This window comes from Chiloscyllium punctatum, chromosome 33 (genome assembly GCF_047496795.1).
Source record: "Chiloscyllium punctatum isolate Juve2018m chromosome 33, sChiPun1.3, whole genome shotgun sequence".
NCBI lineage: Eukaryota > Metazoa > Chordata > Chondrichthyes > Orectolobiformes > Hemiscylliidae > Chiloscyllium > Chiloscyllium punctatum.
Genome location: NC_092771.1, coordinates 11,932,664 through 11,950,852, shown reverse-complemented (window position 1 = coordinate 11,950,852; position 18,189 = coordinate 11,932,664). Strand labels below are relative to the sequence as shown.

The 18,189-nt window shown below is 42.8% G+C and overlaps 1 protein-coding gene across 2 annotated transcripts in view; it reads left to right on the top strand.

The window, feature by feature from the left end:
- LOC140458435 (dual oxidase 2-like) overlaps nt 1–18,189 on the top strand; it is a 91,775-nt gene that overhangs the window by 42,203 nt on the left and 31,383 nt on the right. For both annotated transcript variants that reach the window (XM_072552995.1, XM_072552994.1), the window contains 7 exons: nt 1,431–1,568; nt 5,776–5,895; nt 7,789–7,982; nt 10,511–10,696; nt 11,597–11,822; nt 13,417–13,510; nt 16,898–17,073. In XM_072552995.1, coding sequence (XP_072409096.1) covers nt 1,431–1,568; nt 5,776–5,895; nt 7,789–7,982; nt 10,511–10,696; nt 11,597–11,822; nt 13,417–13,510; nt 16,898–17,073 — 1,134 coding nt within the window. The remainder of the gene's footprint in view (nt 1–1,430; nt 1,569–5,775; nt 5,896–7,788; nt 7,983–10,510; nt 10,697–11,596; nt 11,823–13,416; nt 13,511–16,897; nt 17,074–18,189) is intronic.

The following is an 18,189-nucleotide window of genomic DNA, read 5'->3' as shown; positions in this document are numbered from 1 at the left end:
CCCACCCCCCACCTTACTAGTTTAAATCCTGCCAAGCAGTTCTAGCAAATTTCCCTGCCAGTATATTAGTCCCCTTCCAATTTAGATGCAATCCGTCCTGCTTGTACAGGTCACTTCTACCCCAAAAGAGATTCCAATGATCCAAAAATGTGAATCCTTCTCCCATACACCAGCTCCTGAGCCATGCATTCATCTGCTCTATCCTCCTATTCCTGCCCTCACTAGCTCATAGACTGGGAGTAATCCAGATATTACTACCCTTGAGGACCTCCTTTTTAAATTCTACCTAACTCTCTGTAATCTCCCTTCAGAATTTCAACCTTTTCCCTTCCAATGTCATTGGTTCCAATGTGGACAGTGGCCTCCTGCTGGCCCCACTCCCCCGTGAGAACATTCTGCACCCTCTCTGAGACATCCTTGATCCTGGCAACAGGGAAACAACACACCATTCAGCTTTTTCTCTGCTGGCCACAGAAACATCTGTCTGTACCTCGGACTACAAAATTCCCTATCACAGTTGATCTCTTGGAAGCCGACGTATCCCTCATTGCATTAGAGCCAGTCTCAATACCAGAAACTTGGCTGTTCATGCTACATTCCCCTGAGAATCCATCACCCCCTACATTTTCCAAAACAGCATACCTGTTTGAAATGGGTATATCCACAAAAGACTCCTGCTCTAGCTGCCTACCTCTCTCACCCTTCCTGGAGTTAACCCATCTATGTGACTGTATCTGAGACTTTCCCCCCTTTCAATAACTGCCATCTATCATATACTGTTGCTGTTGCAAATTCCGCATTGCTTCTATTTGTCTCTCCAATCGATTCACTCGATCTGATAAGATTCACATCCAACAGCATTTATGGGAGATATAATCCGCAGTAACCCTTAAACTCTCTTTAAACTCCCACATCTGACAAGAAGTACATATCACTGCAAAGGCCATTTTAGCTCCTTCACAATCTACAGACCCAGAAAATAACACCGTCTTATTCCTCTACAAACACTGCCCCAGGTTAAATTAATAGCTATGGCTTATATTTTAAGTTGAATCAAGAGACTTATCTCCAAAAACATATAATCAAGAAAGAATCCACTATACTCATTACTGCGGCCTTTCTCTTGGACAGACTTAAAACAACAATTAACTTATCTGATTCTGTGGTGTGAACTTTGCTCAACACTTCCTCCAAGATTAGTTGTGAATTTCACTGTTTGTTAATTTCCCAGATGCACTCCGATGTCCAGCGATACACGAATTCAAACAGCAAAGGTGGTAACTGTGCAGGTTTTCTCTCTCTCTCCTGTACTGTCCTCATCATGTACTTCCTTTGTCTGCTCTTCTCCCTTTTAAACTGTTGTGATTTAGAACAATCTTACCTCTCTTTTGGCATTAATCCTTTTTGACGTTTTCTGTATTCTGTCACAGGTGACCCCTGTCCCCAGCCAAAGCAGTTGACCATCGATGACCTGGAGCCTTGTGTCGGAGCGGCGCGTTTAGATTATTTTGAGGGAAGTGGAGCTGGCTTCGGGATTATCATCGTCATACTCTGCTGTCTCCCACTAAGTAGGTGAAAATCAATCCGTTCCACTGAAAGCAAGTTTTGCAATTCACTACTAATTCATAGATTGCTGCATCCCAGAAGGAGGCCATTTGGTCCTTCAATCTCCTGTCTGCTCTCTGCACGAATAATTTAGCTCCTCCCATCCCTTAATACACCTTCCCCACAGCCCTGCAAGTTTTCCCTTCAGAAAGCCGAGACTGAGTCAGTCTCCACCACAGTCTCAGGCAATACAATCCAGATTCTAACCAGTCACTGCATGAAACGTGTTCTTTCTCTTTATGCTACTTTTTGTTTTGCTAAACACTTTTCAACAGTGTGCTCATAGAGTCATACAAGAGGGAAACAGACCAACCAATCCATGCCGAAGATAATTCCAAACTAGTTCCATCTGCCTGTTCCTGGCCCATATCCCTCCAAACCTCTCCTATTCGTGTATTTATCAAAATGCCTTTTAAATGTTGTGACTGTGCCCGCATCCACCACTTCCTCTGGAAGTTCATTCCACACGTGCAAAATATTTGCCCCTCACGTCTTTTTTAAAATCTCTCTCCTCTCACCTTGAGAGTTTTGGATCCCTCCAGTATTAGGAAATGTTTCTCCATATCTACTCTCCTTATAGACCATTCAGGACTTTGAAAACCTTGGAATCATTCCTAAAAACTGAATTGTCCAGCAAGTGCTGTCTAAACTGCAGATCTAACAGTAAGTGTGCTAGTTGTACTAAATACCAACTTAACATCATCAGTGGAGCTCTTAACATGGCTCATTTACTCTTGTCAGAATTGTCATACATTCACATGCCCTGTTCTCAAAATAAAGGAATACGTTCATTAGTCTTAATCTGGAATGCTAGAGCAGCCTCTAAGAGCCGAATAAAAATCAAAAGAACTACGAATGCTGTGAAGCAGAAACAAAACAGAAATTGCTGGCAAAGCTCAGCAGCTTTGGCAGCATCTATGGAGAAAATTCCGAGTTTTACCCCAGGCTATTAATTCTGATTTCTCTCCACAGAAGCTGCTAGACCTGCAGAGCTTTTCCAGCAATTTGTGTTTTTGTTTTAATGAGCTGAATGTTAAACTCCTGCCATTGTGTTTCTTGGACAATTTGTGAATTGCTCAAGAACTGGGGGACCTCTAGTTTCCCAGTGCTTCCTCCATGGCAATGCGTCGGCCAATCAGATATGACTAGCTGACCAACCAGCATCCTTTTCTCCTGTCATAGAAAGTGTGGTGTTCATTTGAAATTTGGCATTCTTGCATTTGTTCAGATGAGTGCAAGATGAAAAACCTCATTAACATGTCTCCCTTTTCAGTAAGATTCAAATTCTGTGCTACCAAGCAACCTCAAAGTGAACTAATTTTGTTAATTCTGTACACAAAAACAAATGCAAAACCATCAAAGGATAATTGGATGGGAATTTCAAGTGTTGAATTCTGCTGGGATGTAAAAAACTAAGGGACTGGATGAGGAACTCGGAGATTGTGAGTTCAGGGCAGGTTGTGATATTGGAAGTTTTTGCAAACATGCACCTCCAGGAATCAATCAGATTTTCACAAGGGCACAGCTTCCGTCACACGCACACAGTCCAGCCTACGTGTAACTCCAGTCCCACATTTTGTGCTTGCCTATTAGAATCAGAGAGTCATAGAGGTTGCAGCATGGAAACAGACCCTCTGGCCCAATTTGCCTGTGCTGCCCAGTTTTCACAGTTAAACTAGTCCTAGTTGCCAGCATTTGGTCCACATCCCTCCATACCTACCCATCCATATACCTGTCTCTAAATGTTTCTTAAATTAGAAAATTGTACTTGCTTCCACCACAACTTCTGGCAGTCCATTCCAAACACTCACCACCCTCTGTGTGAAAAAAATTGCCCCTCTGGACCCTCTTGTATCTGTCGTCTTAAACCTATGCCTTATTGATTTAGACTCCCCTACCCTGGGGAAAAGCTGTCAACTACCTACCTTATCTATGCCTATCATAATTTTATAAGGCCACCCCTCAGTCACCTGCGCTCCAGGGAAAAAAGTCCCAGCCTATCCAACCTCTCCTTATAACGCAAATCGTCTGGTCCAGGTAGCATCCTAGTAAATCTTTTCTGCACTTTTTCTAGTTTAATAATATTCCTTTTATAGTAGGGTGACCAGAATTGTCGACTGAAAAATGTGGGTTTATCATCAAGTAGATTTTCTGTACTGACGTAGTAAAATAATAGATGCATTTGTGGAGTACATTTCACCACAGCACTGGTGTTCTCTCAGAATTCGATTTAATTAAAAGCAGAGCTTGGTTTACTTAGTCAGCATATATCAATGATCCCATGTAACAGGTGCCTCTCTCATAGGCATCAAAGCAAGAAGGTGTATCAAGTACAACGTTTGCTTTTAATATTGGGTGGGTCAATTCTTAACGCTCATAAGTGACATACTTTCAGAGATTTAAGTAAGTTAATCTTTTGTCTTTCGGTGATCAAAGGGCCTCCTGAACTAGTGCTGGTAATTTTGTTTACCGGTGAACAATGCAGCATTCTTAGTGTCTAGTATAGAATGCATCATCATGTCACTTACAGAGCTCTCTTCATTGTAGCTATAATGCATAGCACTCCTCCCCCATCTCAAAGTGCCTTTAACATGTTAAACAGAGGGCCCCAAGTGCCTAAGGCATTTGACTTGCCGGAACAAAGTTACCAGGATGGATAATTGCAAAACTACCTTAACTTTTTTTGTGATGAGGGGTGATAGATTTAAGACAGATGTCAGAGGCAGGTTCTTTACACAGAGAGTGGTAAGGGTGTGGAATGCCCTACCTGCCAAAGTAGTTAACTCAGCCACATTAGGGAGACTTAAACAATCCTTGGATAAGCACATGGATGATGATGGGATAGTGTAGGGGGACGAGCTGAGAATATTCACAGGTCAGCGCAACATAGAGGGCCGAAGGGCCTGTTCTGTGCTGTATTATTCTATGTTCTATGACAACACTGATCAATCATGTGCATTTACTTACATAATGAGGAGAAACAACCAAATTACAACGATGTCTTGAGTGCAAAGATACTTGGTGTGGAGGTGCCAGTGGTGGACTGGGGTGAACGAGGTCAGAAGTCACACAACACCAGGGTTATAGTCCAACAGGTTTATTTGGAATCACAAGCTTTCGGAGTGCTGCACCTTAATCAGGCATGAAAGCTTGTGATTTCAAATAAGCCTGTTAGACTATAACCTGGTGTCGTGTGTCTTCTGATCAAGATACGTGTTGCAGAGCATATTGAAAAGCTACTGTGCAAGCTGCTATCGTGTCTTCAAACGTATTGTCAAACAGGAAGCTGATTTGTCTGCCCCGAAAGGTTGTTTGGGGAATTGTCCCGGTGTTGGCAAACATTTCTCTGTCACCCAGCACCACCAAGATGAGTAATTTAGCTGGTGGCACTTTGGAGCTGTTGTTGTGCTGGAGCAGGTGTCATGTTAGTCCACATTGCAGTCGTGGCTTGACTTCAAATAGGTTTCAACTGAGCTGTAAAACCCGATACCAGAGGGTACATCAGGCGCCACATCAATGCAGAGCTCTCTCTTGTCCTAGCTAAAGCCTCGACATAGTTAACAATTGTGAAACGTGAAAGGTTTCAGAAAAGAATTTTGCCAGGGTTGGAGGATTTGAGCTATAGGGAGAGGCTGAACAGGCTGGGGCTGTTCTCCCTGGAGCATCGGAGGCTGAGGGGTGACCTTATAGAGGTTTACAAAATTATGAGGGGCATGGATAGGATAGATAGGCAAAGTCTTTTCCCCGGGGTCAAGGAGTCCAGAACTAGAGGGGATAGGTTTGGGGTGAGAGGGGAAAGATATAATAGAGACCTAAAGGGCAACTTTTTCACGCAGAGGGTGGTACGTGTATGGAATGAGCTGCCAGAGGAAGTGGTGGAGGCTGGTACAATTGCAACATTTAAGAGGCATTTAGATGGGTATATGAATAGGAAGGGTTTGGAGGGATATGGGCCGGGTGCTGGCAAGTGGGACTAGATTGGGTTGGGATATCTGGTCGGCATGGATGGCTTGGACCAAAGGGTCTGTTTCCATGCTGAACATCTCTATGTCTCTATAATTGATCACTGTGGATTCCTGCTGAGTGAGAGGAATTCTGAGTCAGACTATTTAGTTACCGGAGAAGAATTAACTGACCTATGAAGATACAAAAATTCTTTTCTTTCCCCAGTCTGCCTAATCCCTGCGTATGCTGTAGCTTATTACCGTAAGAGACAGTTTAAGAAACTTCAACGAAGGAACAGGCACGAGTCCATAATAAAGAAGACTGAACATGGAGCAGGAATGAAAGGTAATTAGATCACCAGTTTTCACCTAGAAAAGAATAGTCAATCTGCTTCAGTTTCTGAGCACCTAAAACATGGAAGCTGCGTCTTTTTATCGCCGTGATCTCTTTGTCAGATTAAAGGTCACAAAGTCAGCTGAAGATCAGTTGGTTCTGTGACCTCTGAACTCAGTTGAAAGCAGAAGTTTTCACAAAGCGCAAATCACGAAGGTTTTTAAGTCCCCGACAAACAAATAAAATGCAGAGCACATTGAAATGACTGCAAACCTTCGATTTGGTCGATTGTTTGTTTAACTATATTACTGATTTCATTACGCAAATGCTTGGATACAGGGAGACGCAGGAGCTCATTGAGGGCACAGAAAGTATTGCAAAGTTATGGATCTTTCAATTCAGTTTGAAAGTAAGCAGTTGGTGACTGTTGAACAGTGTGTGTATTATTCCTTTTCTTGTCTCCTGAGGCAATGGGAAACATAGCTATTATATTTAGAACTACTGAGACAGTTGGTTCCAATAGAAGTCTACACGTGAAAAACCTATTTAGTTTAGGGATGTGAAGTGTGAACCATGTCCAAACTGGGCTACCTTCAAGAGTAGGTATTGGGAGTACAGAGTCAGTGAGATGACCCTATCATTCTTGTACCAATGGATAAGGTGCCGCTTTTGTCTCCGTACTTAGAGAAGGCCTAGGGCATATATAGCAATGGTTCAGCAGACTGGCTTCTAAGTGAAGAGGGATGAAAAAGGCCAAGCCTATATTGGCTGGAGTTCAAAAGAATGGGAGGTGACTCCAGTGAAATATAATATTGTTAAAGAGCTTGACAGGGGAAGTGCTGAAAATGTGCTCCCCGCCCAGATGAGGAATCGAGAACACAGGGTCACTGTCATCAAATAAGGGGTCACAATTTAGGACTGAGGTAAGGAGAGACTTCTTCAATCAAGGCATTGCCAGCCCCAGGAATTCTCCCATCTCAGAGGGTCACAGATGATCAGTTGTTGAATGTATTCCAGACACAAACCAATTGATCTTTGGGCTTGAATAGATACAGGTATATGCAGGAAGACAGAGCACATGTAGATGATCAGCCATTGTTGTCTTGAATGGCAAAAACAAGCTCAGGCAGTCTACTGTTGCTCCGGGTCTCTCACAGTCCAATCCGATCTAGTCTGGACAGGTTAGTATGCTTTCCCCCTATTCAGCATAGATTTTGCGGCTTTCATTCTGCTGATACACACGTCAATTGAGTACAAAGCGAACTGATGTTATCATTAAGTTATAATAATGACTTATAATGCACTGGAGACACTTGGAAGGGTTCAGAAAAGATTTACAAGGATGTTGCCAGGATTGGAGGATTTGAGCTATAGGGAGAGGCTGAATAGGCTGGGAATATTTTCCCTGGAGAGTCAGAGGTTGAGGGGTGACCTTATAGAGGTTTATAAAATCATGAGGGGAATGGTTAGGATAAAAAGAAAAAGTCTTTCCCCTGGGGTGGGGGAGTCCATAACTAGAGGACATAGGTTTAGGGTGAGAGGGGAAAGATGTAAAAGAGACCTAAGGAGCAACTTTTTCACACAGAGGGTGGTGTGTATGTGTGTAGAATGAGCTGCCAGAGAAAGTGGTGGAGGCTGGTACATTTGCAAAATTTAAGAGGCATCTAGATGGGTATATGAATAGGAAGGGTTTGGAGGGATATGGGCAGGGTGCTGGCAAGTGGGACTAGATTAGGTTGGGATATCTGGTCGGCATGGACGGGTTGGACTGAAGGGTCTGTATCCGTGCTGTACATCTCTATGACTCTGAGTCTAGGGGACATGTTGTTTCAAGGATAACTTTCTTAGAGTTAAGTTCTATACTCTGCTGCTGGCACTTACCATTTCTTCCATTTCTGACACCAGCCTGTGAGTGGCAGGGACCCAATGAAGTGCTCCGACCAGTTGATATATACTTTGATGTCAAAAGCTGCATCAAGGTCCTGGATAGTAAGCGGTCTCCCATCCGCATCATTCATCTCACCAAGGACATTGACATTATCAAATCAAACAATGACCAAAGGATCCTGATGATTAAGGTTCCCAATGAGTATGATTTGGTAAGTAGCCACCACGCGCTGCATCCCAGTGTGTTAGCCAAGGGTTCTTTATGTGGAACTGACAGCACAGAGACAGGTCACTCAGCCCATTTAGTCCCAGGGTTTGCAGTGCACAGGAGTCACTTCCCATCTTATTTCATCTGAGCCTACTGCTCCTTGCTCCCTCACACCCTGGTTCTCCCTTAAAGGTGCCAATGCTTTCACTTCAATGTCCCAGCAAGTTAGTGTCTTGATCAGTTTATCAAAGAGAGACAGGAATATGGAATCATCAGATCAGGCATGGTCCTATTGAATGGGGGAGCAGGTTCAAGGGGCCGAATGGCCTCTTCCTCTCCTAATTCAAATGCTCACTTCTCACCATTCTCTGGGTAAAGATCTTCTTCCTAAATTTACCTCATTGCTGATTATTTTATAGTTATAGCCTCTGGTTTTAGATTCCATGCATACAGGGATTTCAGTTTCACCCATGTGCGTTTGCTCTTTATCTATACTGTCAAACACCTTCATGATTTCAAAACCTCGATTAGATCAGCCCTCCTCCTTCTCTCTTCCATGCTGCAGGCAGTTCATTCACTGTTTCTACAGATGTTTTTAGTTTTGTCTCCTGTTCACTTGCATTATAAATTGTCTGCATAGAAAATGCAGTGGGACACCTTTAGTCCCAATGTGTTCATGCCAGTACTATCCGTTCAGTCAGTATGCTCTGTTTCAATTCCACTTGCCTTCTCTTTCTCTACTTCCTTTTATATTCTTCCTGTTTTGTTGCTTATCCCGACGTTATCCAAAACGCTGCTACCCCTTTCCTTACTCACATCACCCCGGTGCTCCCTGACCAATCTTTGGTTTTACTATTCTCGTCCTTGCTCTCAACTCCCTCCATGAACTCACCCCTTGTCTATCTCTGAGATCTTTTGTGGCCCCACATTAATCCCAGCTACCGATGTCCCCAATTCTGGCCTCTGTGGCCTGATGTCAGAAACCATTGTCTGGCTTTGGAATCATTCTCCCGACATCTCTCTACCTCCCAAGCTCTTTTTTTTCTCCTTGAAGACTTTACCCCTTTGACCAGTTTTTTGGTTACCTGCCCTTAATGAGCTGGGACTCCAATCTTCCTGCACTCCTATGGAGCACTTTGACATGTTTCATTGCTTTAAGTTGCTATATGATTCAAGTTGGTATTCTGATCTGATTCCTGCCATTAAGCTACAACATTGTATCTGCCTCAACAGATTCCTGTGACAAATGCACTTGTCTTCATTGCTCAGACCTTTGAGAATAAGAGTTGGGACTTCATGGCAAGATTGTACAGGATGTTTGTGAGCTCTCTTCTGGGGTACTCTGTGCAGTTCTGGTAGCCCTGTTAGAGGAAGGATATTATTAAACTGGAGAGAGTTCAGAAAAGGTTTACCGAGATGTTGCCCGGAATGGAGGGTGTGATAGGTTGGGACGTTTTTCACTGAAGCACAGGAAGTTGAGGAGTGACCTTACAGAGGTTTATAAAATCATGAGGGACATAGATAAGGTGATTAGCAAGAGGGTCTTTTCCCTAAGATGGAGGAATTCAAGACTACAGGGCATATTATTAAGGTGAGAGGGGAAAGATTTTAAAAAGACATAAGGGGCAGCCTTTTTACACAGAGAGTGGTTTGTGTGTGGAATGAACTTCCAGAGGAAGTGGTGGATGCGGGTGCAGTTGCACCATTTCACAGAATCCCTACAGCGTTGAAACAGGCCCTTTGGCCCAGTAACCAGACGCTGATCCTCCGAAGAGCATCCCTCCCAGACCTGTTCCCTTATTACTCTACATTTTCCCTTGACTAATGTGAAAGTGAAGACTGCAGCTGCTGGAGCTCAGAGTCGAGAGTGTGGTGCTGGGAAAGCAAAGCCCTGACAAAGGGCTTTTGCCCGAAACATTGACTCTACTGCTTTCCGACGCTGCCTGACCTACTGTGCTTTTCCAGCACCACACTCTCAACCCTGACTAATGCACCTAACCTACACACCCCTGAACACTATGGGCAATTCCACATAGCCAATCCACCTTGACCTGCACATCTTTGGATTGTGGGAGGAAAACCAAGCAAACACGGGGAGAATGTGCAAACCCCACAGACAGTGGCCCAAGGATGGTATCAAACCCGGGTCCCTGGCTCTGTGAGGCAGCAATACTAACCACCAAGCCACCATGCCACTCCATAATAGTCAGTCAACACAAGTGGCAGTGGTGCCATTGGAACCCTCACCTTCTTTGAGACTGTAACCTAAATTTAGTGCCTTATACCACTTGGCCACATGACCAGACACCTTGGATACGTAAATGAATAAGAAAGGCTTCAAGGGAAAACGGCCAACTGTTGGCAGGTGAGACTAGTTTGGTTTGGGATTACGGTTGGCATGGACTAGTGGGACCAAAGGATCTGTTTCCGTGCTGTATGACTCTATGACACAGGCTGTTAACATAAGGCCATCAATGACCAGCACCATACTGTCAACAGTAGCTGTATGATTTATATTTTGCCTTCCATTAGGTTTTGTTCTTTGATACAGAAGAGGATCGTTATGATTTTATTGAACAGTTGAGAGTTCATCTACAGGCCAATAATACACAACTGAATCTGAAGGAAATGAGTCAGAAAGCCATCTTGAAGGAAGCAGTTACTAAACAGCAACGAAGCAAGATCTTGGATACATTTTTCCGACGAGTATTTGCGCAGGTACAAAGGAAATGAAAGAATGTGAGGTGCCCCTTATTATTTAAAATTCCTTCCCATTGTGGAGACACCATTTACACTATAGTAGGTGTCAGTAGAGCCCTCTACTTCTCAAGATCAAAAGTCCACCTTGATACGAGACAGTTTGAGCTAGTAATTGCAGGGCTGTAGAGACCATTATACATTGCTGTAGACAGACATGAGGTTAAAGGTTTCTCTCCTGCACTTATCAGGACTGTCATGCAAGAAAACCACCTTATTTCCTTTATAAAGTTGGTGTTCTTGCATTCTAGTGCAAGGGAAAGGAATTTGACCTCATGCCTCCTTTTGGCAATGTTAAAAAGTTGCTGAACAAGTTGATTATGAAGGCTTTGTGAGTGAGTTTCAGCCAATCCTTACAATATTCCAAGACATGAGCTTCAAAGGATAGTGTCAGTGGATTCTGCCCAGCAGTGAGATTCCGACTGATTTCCTAACCGCCATCAGCCCCACCACTCTGCATTTTTGAGATCAAAGTGGACCACCTTCTCTTTTAGTAAGAATTCAGTTGCAATTATGGTTAGCACCTCCATTTCAATGCACAGGGAATGTTGCATTGTTGGAGGGCTCTGCTTTTAGGTGAGCTATGAAACCAAGACTCTGCATGCCCTCTGGAACAGCAGATGCAAATAATTCCTTAGCAGCCTTCTGATCCAATATTTATTTCCTTAACCAACATCAGTGAAACAGATTTATCAGGTCATTTTCCCAATGCAGGTTGCAGGATCTTGATGTTCACAAATTTCACAGCATTCCAACAGCGTTTACACTTCAGAAAAGCCCTTAGTGGATCACAAAGCATTTTGGGATGAATGTGCTGTATAAATGCAAGTCTTTTTTGTTTGTTATTAAATCTGCTTCTAGGTTCTGGAAATTGACAGGTCAGATGCTGGGGATTTCACCACAGAAATCTCACGCAAGACAAAAGAGTCCCTGAACTGTGAGCTGACCCGGGTGGAGTTTGCTGACGCGTTGGGATTGAAGGACGATTCCATGTTTGTGGAGCAGATGTTTTCACTGGCAGACAAAGATGGGAATGGTTACCTGTCCTTCCGAGAGTTCCTTGATATTCTCATCATATTCATGAAAGGTGAACGGGGCTTCTCACCTTGTTTTTCATTCCTTGTATCTCCTGGAGATTTGTGACAATGAAATTGACAAACCATTTTCCTGGTGTCTGTGCATTTTTTGCTTATTCTAAAATTAATTTTCATGAATTATTTTACGTGGATTGCTGAGTCATGTTATCACACCATGTGTTGCATCAACTGTAGGAAAGATTGCTAGATTAAGTAATTCACTTAAAGTTGGTTGGCAGCACTAACAAAGCGTTAATTCAATACCTGGTGGTGAAAAGGATTGAGGATTCTAGATTTATTGATAATTTTGATTCAAATGAAGTTTAGAAAGGAGCACTAATATCTTGGGTTGGACAGAGTCCATGATTAGGCATTGTGCAAATTTACACATGATTGGCCTAATGCTGTGTTCTTGATCTAAGTTTTCAATTGCTACAATTAGGTTGGCAGGTAAAATTTCAGACAGTATATGAGTTGGGTAAAATCCTGGGTCAATGTATTTCATTCTGTCAATGGCTTGGTTCCTTTCAGTGGTCAAACAAACACATCATGTTGAAAGCTGGTTAAATGTCTCAGGATTCAAAATCATTTAGAGAAATCTTCTAAATGACATCATTCAGCCTTAACCCCTTGCAATAACAATATACAAACCGTTGGGAACCGATGATACAGAGGCACGGTGGCTCAGTAGCTAGCAGGGACCTAGGTTCAATTCTGACAACTGTCTGTGTTGAGTTTGCTCTTTCTCCCCACGTCTGTGCAGGCTGCCTGTGGGTGCTCTGGTTTCCTCCCACAATCCAAAGATGTGCAGGCCAGGTGAATTGGCCATGCTAAATTACCCATAGTGTTCAAGGATGTGTAGGTTAGGTGCATTAGTCAGGGGTAAGTATAAGATAGTAGAGGGATGGGTTACTCTTCAGAGGGTCAATGTGGACTTGTTGGGCGAAAGGGCCTGTTTCCACACTGTAGAGATTCTGAATTCAAAACTGAAGAGGAGATTAAACTATTATTGTGGTGTAAGTTCATACAATAATTCCTTGATGTTAAAATTGACAAATATGCTTCCTAATGCAATATCCTTTGCTTCACTGAACTAAGGATTAACCTGTGAGTACCTATGTGTGTGGAATAAAGAGTTCAAGACCAGGGGGCATACTTTTAAGATGAGAGGAGAAAAGATTTGAAAAGGCCACGAGGGACACAGAGAGTGGTTTATGTGTGAAGTGAACTCCAGATGGAGTGGTGAATGTGGGTACAGTCACAGCGTTTAAGAAGCATTTAGATAAGTTCATAAATACGAAATGTTTGGAGGGACTTGGGCCAAGCGCAGGCAGGTGGGACTAGTTTAGTTTGGGATTATGGTCGGCATGGACTGGTTGGATCAAAGGGTCTGTCTCCATGCCGTATGGCTCGATGACTCTATGTTTGATGATGATTTGGACCATTTATATTTTTCCCAACCGTTGTGTTTTTCTTAGTGCTAAAATTCCTTTGTTAGCTTTCCTGTGATGATTTACCGTGTTGAAGTGCTGCAGAAAACCAAATTGCTGCTGCTCCTCACTAGTATTTTGTGAAAGAAACTAATTCAAATGATGCTGTTTGCAGGGTCACCTGAAGAGAAGTCAAAGCTCATGTTCCGAATGTATGACGTGGATGGAAATGGGTTCCTTTCAAAAAGTGAATTCTCTGTATTGTTGAGGTAAATAGTAACCCGATGATTATCTTACTTAAAATATAATGTGGAGGTGGTGGTGTTGAACTGGGGTGGACAAACTTAAAAATCACACAACAGCAGGTTATAGTCCAACAGATTTATTTGGAAATGCCAGCTTTCGGACCAGTGCTCCTTCAACAGGTAGCTAGTGGAGCAGGATCATAGGACACAGAATTTAGAGCAAAAGATCGTAGTGTCATACAGTTGATGCGATATATTGAGAGGTTTGTTCCAAATAAACCTGTTGGATTATAACCTGGTGTTGTGTGAGTTTTAACTTTGGGAAAGTAGATTGTTCTACATCTCACACAAGCAAATAGAGAATATCTCTGCTTAAGGCTCAAGAAAAGTCATCAAAACTGAGCAAGTGTTGCCTTATCTTTCCATCCTGATAAAGTGGCAGCCAATAGTTCCTGTTGAAGGTACTTTTGAGTTGTCTTTCTCCCAAATATATTTAATCACCATCCATTGGGTGTTTTCTTGTGAAACCTGAGCAGAGGGCCAACGTCCAAGAGAACAATACCTTTCTCCCTAAATGCCTGTCATTCCCATGTGGCTATTCCTTGTCAGAATTCCAGCATAAAACGAAACTAATTCACTGATGACTTTGGAGTTAGGAATTGTCGAAGGCCAAAACTTCAGAACATTCTAATGTCGGCATGAAATGCAGATGTGAATTGATACATCATGTTAAATGATTTCATATTTTCCTTTTAAAAGCTGGTGGGTATAGGAAGATGGAAAATCGAAGGATTGAGGAGATTCTTGTTTGGGAAAAGAGTTACACGCAGCAGAAGCTAACATAATGAAAGTTGATACTAACAAAGGGAAAACTGAATAACATGCTTGTAAAATAAAAATAAGGTAGGGCTCTGGGCAGCATTGTAGAACAGAGAGCCCTAGGAGTTCAGATACATAATTCTTTGAAATTTGCATCACATGCAGACAGGGTGGTTAAGAAGGCATTTAACACGTTTGCCTTTATTGCTCAGACCTTTCAGTATAGGAGTTGGGACAATGTGTTGAGGTTATACAGGACATTGGTGAGGTCTCTTCTGGAGTACTGTGTCCAGTTCAGGTCACTTTACTAGAGGAAGGATATTATTAAACTGGAGAGGATTCAGAAAAGATTTACCAGGATGTTGCCGGAAACAGAGGGTTTGAGATATAAAAATAGTCTGGAAAGACTGGGGCACTTTTCGCTGGAGCATAGGAGATTGAGGGGTGATCTTATAGAGGTTTATAAAATCATGAGAAGCATAGATAAGGTGAATGACAAAGGTCTTTCTCCAAGGTTGGGAGAGTTCAAAATGAGAGGGCATATTTTTAATATGAGAGGAGGACGATTTAAAAAGGAAATCAGGGGCAGGACGTTTACACAGAGCGTGGTTTATGTGTGGAATGAGATGCCAGGGGAAGTGGTGGATCCAGGTACAGTTCATGGGTAGGAAAGATTTGGAAAGATATGGGCCAAGTGCAGGCAGGTGAGACTAGTTTAGTTTGGGACTATGGTCAGCATGGACTAGTTGGACCGAAGGGTCTGTTTCCATGCTGTATGACTCTATGACTCTTAACTTATTAGACACTTGCAAGGGTTACAGAACATGTATTGCAATAAGCAACATGAATTTGGCTTTACACTTTCCTTTGCGGATAGCACTACATTTGGAGGAATGCCGACTGGAGGTGTCTGTGACCAGGACTTTGCTTTCTTTATTCTTGCACAGGATGTGGAATCGCTGGCAGGACCAGCATTGATGTACATGCCTAACTGCCTTTGAACTGAAGGACTTACTGGGACAGTTCAGAATCCAACATATCAATATGGGTCTGCCAGTCACATGTAGGCCAGACCAGATAAAAATGGCAGATTTTCTTCCCTGAAGGTCATGAGTGAACCCAATGAATTTTCAAGGCAATCGCAAAATATTTTCCTGTTCGTCTTTACTGAGACTAGCTTTTAATTCCAGATTTAAAGTAATTGAATTTAAATTCACCATCTGCAATGTGATTTGAATCTGAGACCCCAGACATTGGCCTGGGCCTACAGGAATGGGGGGAGGAAATGGGATGTTTGGAAGCAAGGAAGTGGCTTTCAGCAGCAATTCACCACACCCCCCTCCCAACTTAAGCCCCCCCATCCTGACATGTAAGGGAGGGGATTTATTCTGTTTTTGGACTATAAATTGAAATCGAAGTTGGGCGGCTAAAATAGCGGTGAAATAGCAGGAGCGTGTGTAACTTTGAAAATCAAGTCCTGTGTACTTTGAGCTGTGCAATGTTGCTTATTGAAGAGTTGAGAGTGAGCAACACCCAGAGTCTTTTGCATTAAGGGAATTCTGCCTGATGACAGCCCTCTGTTTGGATGAACTATAGGTCGGTAAAAGCTGTAAGTGCCAGAGGAGCAGAGAAAAATATTCAGAGCCTGCAAGCTAAAAGCCTCCACCTCTCTTGTTCTCTTTCTCTCCCCCATCTCTCCCTGTATGTGGGAGAAAAACAGAAAATCAAGAAAGCTTAAACGAAACAATTGTAACGAGAAAATACCTCAGCTCGTCTGATTAACTATCAAATTGTTAGAATGACTATCACCTACAAATGATAGTCATCAGGACTAAAAATCATATTTTTAATGTGTGTGAGTACCTTATCTGTATCCTTTAACCACCCCTAGTATCATAGTGCCTGTGTCAGCCATTGTGTGTGTGTGTGTGTAGTTGCATACTAATAGATTAGGATTCCTTTCTTTTCATTAAAGTTAACTGTGTTACAATAAATTGAGTTTTTTTCTGTCACTGACAAAAACCCAGTGAATTGCATTTGTCCTGAGTATTAGTCAGTCAGGAAAACCAGTAATTTTGGTAGTGCACTTGGGGCTTTACATCATTTGGGACAGTTTGCGAAACAGTGGGTTATGATTTTTGATGCATTTTTCTCAGTTACATTGTAACAAGTCCCTCGATTAGCATGGCGAGGCTGAAGCCTGGCAATGAGGGACCTTGATGGGTTGTGCCAGGATCCTTCTGAGGGTCTACCATGTGTCTTCCATTTAATCCCTGAGCCATCTGATCCCTGTGGTAGGCTCAGGGACAATGGGACTCAATCCTGAGCCTAGGCTTTAAATGCCTCTCACGCTTACAATTTCAGAAAGTTACACTATTTTGTATCTCCAACCAAGAAAACTACAGTTCCAATCTGCACTCCACACATGTTCATAAAGGTGAGTCTTCAATCAATCAACCCCAATTAATAGACCACTAACAAGAATTTTCTGTGAACGGTTATCCCCAAGTATTTTCAGTTTTTTGTATTTCATTTTTTATCATGTTTACCTTTGTAGGAACTCTACTTGACCCTTGCATTTTGTTCCTCTAGGTCCTTTATTGAGATCTCCAATAACTGCTTATCAAAAGCCCAGGCGGAAGAGGTTATGGATTCACTCTTCAAGGAGGCAGGATTCCAGGGCAAGGAAGACTTAACCTGGGAGGATTTTCATTACTTGTTCCGGGATCACAGCGATGAGCTGGAGCTTGCTAAGCTCAATGTGAAAGGTCAGTACTGTGGTAGGAGAGGCCTACACAATCTAGCTGGCCTGCAGGGACATTAAAGGTCCTGATTTCAATCCTGCTGCACAGGAAGATGCCAAAGCATGTGCCTGGTGCCTTGTTGGAAGAGGGTTGAGTGCTTGTTTGCTGGACGCCTCTGAAACGAATTATCCATCTGCCTCCTGAATCCTTGGAGATGTATGAGCAAGAGCAATAATTAGGATATCATTCGGCCTCTTATGCAAACCCCTCTTATGCCTGCTGCCTAAGTCCTAAACTCTGAGATTCTCTCCATGAGCCCCTCCCCTTTTCTCTCCTCTTTTAATTCACCCTCAACCCAACCACTTCAACTAAGCATTTACTTCTCCTGTGGCGCAGTGTGACATTGTGTCGGACATTGGCCCAATAAAGGGCTTTGGAAGGTTTTGCTGCGTCAAACGTGCTCAGATACATCATTGTTATGACATTATCATAAAAGGAAAAGTCACCATACTCTTACCAGTCCATGTAGCAGCTTAGTATTACAGAAACTGAATGTCACTGAAAAAAAGACACATTGCCAAAGCGTTCCTTTTTTCACTCACCAGGACAAATGCAAGGATACCAAAAGATCATTTGAAATATGACATGCTTGTCTTTGTCCTGATGAGTCCGAGATGAAAAAACGTAAGTGTCATTTCTCTATTTCCAGCAGAGTTTGCTAACAAATCCCAATGGGAATTTAGGGAAAACCTCTTTGAAGAGGAGTGACAATGTGAAACTTGCTCTCTCCTGGTTGAGGTGAATAGCATTTAAATCAATATTGGGTAAATCCATGAATGAGAAGAGAACAGAAAAATATGATGACACTGTTAGATGAAAGAGGTGGGAGGGAGAACTCATGGCGTTGGTTCATTGGGTTGAATTGCCTGCTTCAATGCTGTGCTTTCTATGTAATTTACTCAGCTCTCTCGTTAGACCAGTGGTGGTTTAACCTGAGGATCACCACGCTTCAGGTGAGGGGACAAGTTGAGAACTGTCCTTCAGCCTGTGTGGGAATTGAACCCATGCCGTTGACATCACTCGGCATTGCAGGCCAACCAGTCAGCATCACCAACTCCCAAATGAAAGGGGGGGGGGGGG